The sequence below is a fragment of the Rutilus rutilus genome (assembly GCF_951802725.1).
Source record: "Rutilus rutilus genome assembly, chromosome: 12".
NCBI lineage: Eukaryota > Metazoa > Chordata > Actinopteri > Cypriniformes > Leuciscidae > Rutilus > Rutilus rutilus.
This window is the reverse complement of record NC_140217.1, coordinates 19,758,759-19,767,711: the sequence shown is the minus strand read 5'-3', so window position 1 is coordinate 19,767,711 and position 8,953 is coordinate 19,758,759. Positions and strand designations below refer to the sequence as shown.

Here is an 8,953-nt window from a genome sequence, read left to right as displayed (position 1 = left end):
GCGGCGCTGTTTCTCGGCAACCTCATAGGGTGCGTTAAATTGGACATTATCCCATTATAGTAGAGCTACTACTCTAACGAAATACAAATTCTCAGCAATTTTTACTGTATAATTTTTTTTTTAATGAATTTTCTAACTTGGCATTACACAGTGCATAATAAGCCGCCTAATGCATTTTCTGCCCATTTCGCGGCCCTGTTTCACAGCCGCCTCAGAGGGTGCGTTAAATTGGACATTATTCCATTATAGTAGTGCTGTTCCTCTAATGAAATCCAAATTTTGAGCAGTTTTTACTGTAGAATTATTTTTTGTTACATTTTCTAACTTGGCATTACACAGTGCACAATAAGCCGCCTAATACATTTTCTGCCCATTTTGCGGCGCTGTTTCTCGGCCGCCTCAGAGGGTGCGTTAAATTGGACATTGTCCAATTATAGTAGAGCTACTCCTCTAACTAATCCACATTTTGAGCAGTTTTTACTGTAGAACTTTTTTTTAATGAATTTTAGAATTTTGCATTTTACAGTGCACAATAAGCCGCCTAATGCATTTTCTGCCCATTTCGCGTCGCTGTTTCACGGCCGCCTCAGAGGGTGCGTTAAATTGGACATGATCCCATTATGGTAGAGCTACTCCTCTAACGAAATCCACATTTTGAGCAGTTTTTACTGTAGAACTTATTTTTTATTAATTTTTGAATTTTGCATTTTACAGTGCACAATAAGCCGCCTAATGCATTTTCTGCCCATTTCGCGTCGCTGTTTCACGGCCGCCTCAGAGGGTGCGTTAAATTGGACATTATCCCATTATAGAACTGCTTTTCCTCTAATGAAATCCACATTTTGAGCAGTTTTTACTGTAGAATTATTTTTTTATGAATTTTCTAACTTGACATTACACAGTGCACATTCACAATAAGCCTCCTAATACATTTTCTGCCCATTTCGCGATGCTGTTTCTCGGCCAACTCAGAGGGTGCGTTAAATTGGACATTATCCCATTATAGTAGAGCTACTACTCTAACGAAATCCAAATTTTAAGCAGTTTTTACTGTAGAATAATTTTTTTTATGAATTTATGAACTTGACATTACACAATGCACAAAGAGCCGCCTATTGCATTTTCTGCACAATTCGCGGCGCTGTTTCTCGGCAACTTCAGAGGGTGCGTTAAATTGGACATTATCCCGTTATAGGACAGCTGTTCCTCTAATGAAATCCAAATTTTGAGCAGGTTTTACTGTGGAATTATTATTTTATGAAGCTTTGAATTTGACATTTCATAATGCACAAAGAGCCGTATTGCTCCTTAGGCCCATTTGGCGACGCTGTTTCTCGGCCGCCTCAGAGGGTGCGTTAAATTGGACATTATCCCGTTATAGGACAGCTGTTCCTCTAATGAAATCAAAATTTTGAGCAGTTTTTACTGTGGAATTATTATTTTATGAAGCTTTGAATTTGACATTTCGCAATGCACAAAGAGCCGTATTGCGCCTTAGGCCCAATTGGCGGCGCTGTTTCTCGGCCGCCTCAGAGGGTGCGTTAAAGTGGACATTATCCCGTTATAGGACAGCTGTTCTTCTAATGAAATCCAAATCTTGACCAGTTTTTACTGTACAATTAATGTTTTATGAAGCTTTGAACTTGACATAACAATGCACAAAGAGGCGTATGTGTGCATTGTGTAATGTGTCATGTTAATTGATTGATGGGTTAATGAGTATGCTCCCAATTATTGTGGATTCCTCTCAGGTGTGTTTGTCATGTGTCCATGCCATGTGATATTTAAGCTGCACCTGTACCAATAAATGATTGATTGTGTGTTCTCACTGCAACCTGTAAAGCATGTTTATTCTCTGTCTTTAGCTCTGTTTAACATGTCAAGTTAAAAAAATCATATGTAGCAGGGATATGTTGTTACACCAGATTATAAACCATTTTATTTATATTTTTATTTATTTTTATTATTTGTTTTGGGGCATTTTATTTTGAAAGAAGTTTGTGTGCTCTTACTAAGGGTAAACATCGCAGTATGCACGTCGGCTGACGTCATGCGTAGGAGCGAGCTTCAAACAGCAGTGCAATCGGAGGTTTGTCCTCTTTCCTGCAATGTCTCTTGAGGAGAGGTACGATTTCATGAGCTCCGTGCACTTGATGTTAAATTGAGTTAAAAGTGTTCATGTCAGGTTTAAATAATCATTTGTGAAAGAGTATTCATTGAGATGTTATATTTGACTATTAGTTCGAGTCATTAACTTGTTAAAGTAAGTTTATTTTTGTGCTGTTAATGAGTGAATAGTGCGTTGCGTGAAATGGCGGCGGGGTGTGTGCGTCACAAGTGAGAGATGTGTTAGTGGCTAAGCGTCTTGATTAAATTTTATATATGTGTGTGTATAGAGATGTGTATATTTGGTACGCATACTAAATATATATTCTATTTTATTAATAGATATTGTACATCGCATTTACTGGTTTCTGTAGTTAACTTACTGGTGTATTTAAACATGTATTTTGTGCTTAACAGGTACAGTTAAAAGAGCTGCGGTTTAACAGTGCCTGTCTGTTTATGTGTTTTATCACACAGGTATGTTAATTGAGATCTAAGAAACACTGTAATGCTGTTTTGAATTATTTGCATACAATGACATTTTTGTGAATATATTAATATTATTATTATTATCATTATTAATTATACTATTGCTATTATTACATATATTGTGTATGTGTGTGGTGAAGTGTGTGTCGCTCTTTCCTGCAATGTCTCTTGAGGAGAGGTACAGTTAAAAGAGCTGCGGTTTAACAGTGCCTGTCTGTTTATGTGTTTTATCACACAGGTATTGTAATTAAATTCATCTTTTGCATGACCAGCTTTGAGTGGAAAATCCTTTTATTTAAAATATTCAAAATAACACAACGCAGAGGAACAACCGCTACAAAACTGGTGCCGTGACCCTTCGATTGGTTGATCGTTGTCGACCGCTGGGATTGCTGACGTCGAGTCTGACTGGAGCTGTGGGGTGCTGGTGGAGAGACGGGACTTCAGTTAACTGTTGCTGTTTCTTCGGTGGCGTCAGGATGTCAGACGGGTTTTGCTGTGTCTAGGTGGAGACTGCTGATGAAGTGTGTCACGGGAATTCGACGCTGAGATCGCATGTTCAGACTGTTGGTCTGGTGAGTTGTGACTAAGCTGGATCAAGCAAGCAGCGTGCTGGATCATTGAAGAGTGTCACCAACTTACCTGTTTTTCACTGAACTGTGTGGATGAAGGTACTTTGCATCATCAATTGACTGGATCTTTGATTGGAGGACTGAGAAACAAGTGAATTTTTTTTCTCTCTTCTTTATTTGTTTCTTCTTTCTCTCTTTTTCTAAGGACAATTGAATATTTTTTTTTTTTTTTTTTCTGAGTTAAGACTGGTTCATTACCATTGATTTGTTTGGTTAATATTTGTGTGTTTTGAGAGTGTATTCTGACACCTGAGGGGAATGGCTGTTAGACACAGTGATTTGGGGTGGGACAATACATTTACAGCTGGTAGAGGGCGGGGCAGTCTTTTAGATACGCCTGACAAAACTAAGCTGTTTGAGGATCCGGAGTACTGTAGCACAGGCCGGGGTAGAACAATTGGTGGTTCTGCCTATGAAACAATCGATATGCGGGGTAGTCCAATCGCTGCAGCCAGTAACTATGAGTTCGCTCCACAGGAGTCAGAAATGTCTGGTCAGATGAGTAACCTCATAAAACAAATTGGCAGTGAGATTGGGCAATCAATTAGAGAAAGTATGATGAGGCCTGAATTTCCTAATTATCCATCTGCTAAGAGGTTCCAAGAAGGTTTCAGTGGCCATGTGACTGACCAGTCGAATAGTACTGTAATTGATGCTTCAAAAATGAATTTGATCCTGAAAGCTGAGGTGGCAGCACCACCACATTTTAGAGGAGAAAGTTCGGACAAATACTCAATCATGGAATGGGAAGATATGATGAGGGTATATTTGAACAAACTTGAGGTGAAGGATTCTGAAATGGTCGATGAGATAATGAACAGAGTTATGGGGCGGGCCAGAGATGTAATGAGAGTATGGCTGCGCAATGTTTCAACGGCCCCTACTGTTGATTCTGTATTTTCTGTTTTGAAGCAGCACTTCGGGGACCAGAGCAGTTCGGGTATTCCGTTGGCTGACTTCTATTCTGTGAGGCCATATCCCAGAGAGGGTGCTTGGGATTTTTGGATACGATTAAACAAGGCTGCGGATGTAGCTGAGCAAAGTTTAAAATGGGAAGGTAGGACTCTGGATAACAGGAGCAAAGAGGTAGCAGTTATGTTCATTCGTAATTGCCCTGACAAAGAGTTAGCTTTTGTTTTCAAGAGTAAACCTGTACAGTCATGGACTGCATCAGAAGTCCAAGAGCAACTTGATGAGTTATTGAGAGAACGCAAGTTGACTAATCAAACTGTCAAACAATTTACCACAGTTGTCTCTGAACCAGAAGTGAACGTGACTCCACCACCATCTAAGTCTGAACAGGGTGCAGGCGTGAATGACGAGAATGCACTGGACAAAGTCTTAACCTTGCTAGAAAAAGCGTTAGTGTGCAACGCTCAGTCTACACGGGGCCCCTGGCCTAAACAAACAGGGAATAGAAGTCGAGAATGCAGAGTGTGTCGGAGCAGTGAGCACAGCACGACTGCTCATTGTAAAATGTATAACTTGTGTTTCAAGTGTTTTGCAGCTGGACACGTGAGCTACAACTGTGACCGAACAACGTCCAGGGTGGGCTCCGGTCGGCAAACTGAAGTCACACCACAGGGAAACTAGACAGCTCCCTTCGGGCAGAGGACGAGGTGGGGCTGTGTAGTAATTCCTCTGGTGAGACTGATATTGAGTCCGTTTATTCTTTCTTCCGTGAAAGCATTGGCAAAACAAAAACAGTAGTATTTCAGAACAACATGCAAGTTGACCAAAGTAGCAGTTTGTTTTATGCAAGTGTGTTATTGCAGGACAAAGTTGAGCTTCAGGGGATGCTGGACAGTGGCTCCATGGCGACTACTCTGAGCGCTGACGTAGTTCCTCGACTCAGAGACGCTGGGGTGCTGGACCAGGATATCCTGAGTTCTTCTGATATTGTCCTGGTGGGTTGCGGTGGAAAACAAACTAGCCCGGATGGTGTATGCAATCTGAAGCTTGAAGTTTATGGGGTCAGTTTCAGTGTACCGGTTCTGATTGTGAGGGGTCAAAAAGACCCAATTATACTCGGCACAAATGTCTTGAAGCCTCTAATAAGTCAGATGAAGCATACAGAGCAGTTTTGGAGGGTGGTAAATAGACCAGACACGGCTATACAATCAGAAAATAGCCAATTTTTGCGCATGCTTTCTTGTATTGAGAGATGGAGGGGTGATTTGATTCCCGACAAGGTGGGTACTCTGAGACTGAGGTCAGCTGTGACACTCCAGCCAAAAAGTGAACACCTTGTTTGGGGTCGTTTGCCCCCAGGGTCGGTGCTGTCCGTAGGGAGCACAGTAGTCATCGAACCAAGTACTTCACGTTGCGTTCATCGGAATGTGCTGGTTGGGAGGGTTGTTTCACCCTTGTGGGGTGATGGTTGGCTGCCAGTAAAAATGATCAACCCGACCAATGCAGAAATTTTGTTGAGGAAAAATGCGAAGGTGGCTGATGTGTATCCTTGTGTTGCGTTAGAGGACCTCGAACAAACGACTGACTGGGTGGTTAGCCAAAATGCGGGTGCGGTATGTTCTGACAGGTCGTGTGGTAGTCTAACGGTGAGAGACTCTACATCTGGAGAAGGTTCAGTAGGTGACAGCAGGTTGGATGACCTGGGACTGAACAATCTTAATGTCAAAGATTGCGAGGTGTCATCCTTTTGGCAAAACAAGCTGGTTGACCTAGTCGAGAAATATGAGTGTGTGTTTTCCAGGCACAGTTTGGACTGTGGTGAAGCAAAGGGGTTTTGTCATCGTATCAGAGTTACAGATGACAAGCCCTTTCGCCTTCCATACCGCCGTCTTTCTCCCGCCCATTACTTGAAGTTGAAAGAGACCTTAGACGAAATGGAGGAGAAGGAAATTATAAGGAAATCGAGCAGTGAGTTTGCGTCTCCATTGGTCTTAGTGTGGAAGAAAAATGGTGACTTAAGGATATGCACTGATTTCCGATGGTTAAACGCTCGCACGGTGAAGGATGCTCATCCTCTTCCTCACCAAGCAGATGTCCTTGCAGCGTTGGGTGGGAACGCGTACTTTAGTACCATGGATCTGACCTCTGGGTATTATAACGTCCCGTTGCATGAAGATGACAAGAGGTTCACGGCGTTCTGTTCACCATTGGGGCTCCATGAATATAATCGATTACCCCAGGGATTGTGCAACAGCCCAGCCACATTTATGAGAATGATGCTGACTGTGTTTGGTGACTGTTGTGGAAAATTCAGTATTTCTTATAATCATTCGGTTCCAAACTGTTTAATCATATGTTTCTGTGAGGTTTTCTAGCAGCTGAGGAGGGACAGGGAAGCGAGAGGCAATTTAGGTCGTAGATGAAGGCCTTTGGGTGTCTCAGGGACAAAGAACAGTGTGGCCTGGGCCAGGGGGGGTAGAAACCAGTCCGAACCAGCAGGAGATAGGGGGTATCTTTCTGGAAGTTTACAAGAAAGCTGGAAGGAGGAGTTTTTGCCAAGAAACTGTATAAGATCTGTATGTTTTATTATGTCTAGTAGGTATTCTATTTCAAAGCTGGGTGGCTGCGGCTTTTGTGAAAGGAATCCTCATTGAAATAAACCTTTTCTCTTTATTACAGTTTTGCCTCTTGAATGTTTCTTACACCTCTGATGCTGTTTGATACTAACTTCTCAAAATTGCCATTACAACTTGGTGTCAGAAGTGGGGTCCTGTGCGGATCTTCTTCTCCTGGTCCTGAAGAACGGTTTTGACGGAAGTGTAGGCCTACAATCCCGGCGGCATCAGGCAGCCGTCTCATACCCCGACGGTTTGAGATAGTGACTCAACAGGTTAAGGGAAAGAGAGAGACAATTCCGGCGTTTCAGGACCAAGGGAGGAACTCCCACCAGGATCAGAAAGAATCCGCGGCAATTACAGAAAAGAGAAAGCATCTCTGGGTAAGAAACGGCAAAATTGTTTTATTGATGTTAAGTGTGATTTGATAATTGTGTGTGAACGTGAACCATGTTTGGCTGAATTTGCTTTGGGTACGAGCGAGAGGTGATTCAGGGAAATCACAACTTTTTTGGGGTAAGGGCTGAGGAATTCGGATCAGTTTCTACCTCACTTAGCTCGTTGGTGGACGGAAGGGCCACAGGTGATACAGGGGAATCACAGATTCAGGAGAATCACAGGTGCTGGTTAATTAGTTTTGCTCAAAGTCTCTGTAACCCAAAGAAATCTTGCAAAAGTGGACGGAAGAGCCACGCCAGATTAATTAGGTGAATCAGAATCAATCGAGCGCTGGAAGGTGCTCATGAGAAGATTTTGAGTAAAACATAATTACAAAAGCACGGCATATTTGCCGAAACCCGACCGGTTTTGGGTGAGATAAAATCGGGTCTGTTGAAGACGTTTGACAGATACTAAGACACGTGTCGAAAGAGTAAAATCCTGAAGGGAAATTCAGCCAAAATGGGGTCATCTAACAGTAAATTAGATCATTTTTATACACCAATTTTCTGTCAAATGAGAAATAATTATGGTGGTAAGTGTATGGCTGACATACAGAAACTGATCAAATATCACGATTTTCCCGAAGCGGGGACCTTGAGTAAAATAAGACTAAATATAGTAAAAGAGTCAGTAGAAAAGAACGAGGGAAAACAGAGTAGCTGCTGTGTGTGTGTTAAACATGAGTGCAAAGAATGTGGACAGACAATAATGTGTTGGGTGGAAGAAGCTGACAGGCGAGAACGAGAGCAAATACAAAAAGAATTGGCATGTAATGTTGAGAATGTTGTGTGTGTAAAAACAGTTCCACTGGAACAGAATGCTACTAATGAACCGAATGTATGTGCTTTTCCACATGTGACTGAGATGGCAACGGCTCCGCCGTCTGCCTACAATACAGCTCACTACCCAGTAGCAGAGATACCGGCCCTCAGGCTCGATCTGGACCGCTTTCCACCAGCCCCGAGAACAGCCCAAGAAGCACGACTTGCAGAAGCACGAGCACAAATTGAACTGGCAGAGGCAGCCCAAAGAGCAGCGCAGGCAGAGACAGATGCAAGAGAAGCGCGAGAGGGGGCAGAGGCCGCAGAGCGAGTGGCACACAGACTAACAGCGCAGTTTCATGCACAGTTACACGGGCGTTTGAGTGCAACGCTGTGGCACGCTACTCACGCTGAAGAGGACAGAAAGGAGAAGAAAAAACCCCTCACAATGGTGGTTATGCAACAACGACGACCTAAACAACCCAACAAACCTGCATCTTCCTGCTCAAACCCTGCTGGTCGAAAAGGACAGAAAGGAAGAGCTGCTGGAGGAAAATGGAGCTGTTATGTTTGTGCCACAAATGCCCACTCGCTCCGAGACTGTACAAAATGTAGAGTGTGCAAGAAGGACGGACACTGGAGCAGAGCGTGTCCCACCATGAAGTCGGATTGAACCGAGGGGGGCTGGAGAGCGGGACGGAAAGAGTCCGGTTCTGGCCAATCTCTGGCTACAGCAAAGGGAAGTGAAAATATTTTTACTAACACACACACACACGACGCACACACAAACACATACACTGATTTTCTTTCTGCTACCTGCAATGAAAAAACTGCTTGCAAATCTTTTTGTGTGTCTGATGAAACTTTGAGAAAAGCTATGACTGATACTTTGAGCAGTGTTGTGAATGACGAATGTATGAGATTGTACAAAAGTACAGGGTTTCCTGAAATGCCAATTTACCCGTTATTAGTCAAAGGGGTAATTATTGAATTTTTG

At 42.9% G+C, this 8,953-nt stretch overlaps 1 protein-coding gene across 1 annotated transcript; it reads left to right on the top strand.

Annotated features, from left to right (window-relative positions):
* The first annotated feature begins 1,603 nt into the window (after positions 1-1,603).
* On the top strand, positions 1,604-5,006 carry LOC311300591 (uncharacterized protein). Its single transcript, XM_084424952.1, has 2 exons — positions 1,604-2,125; positions 2,524-5,006. The coding sequence occupies exon 2, from the start codon at positions 3,486-3,488 to the stop codon at positions 4,818-4,820; it is 1,335 nt and encodes a 444-aa protein (XP_084281078.1). The 5' UTR covers positions 1,604-2,125; positions 2,524-3,485; the 3' UTR covers positions 4,821-5,006.
* The last annotated feature ends 3,947 nt before the right edge of the window (positions 5,007-8,953 follow it).

Excerpts from the sequence above, each read along its gene's own strand:
- LOC311300591 (XM_084424952.1), top strand. The coding sequence starts at position 3,486 with ATGGCTGTTAGACACAGTGATTTGGGGTGGGACAATACATTTACAGCT.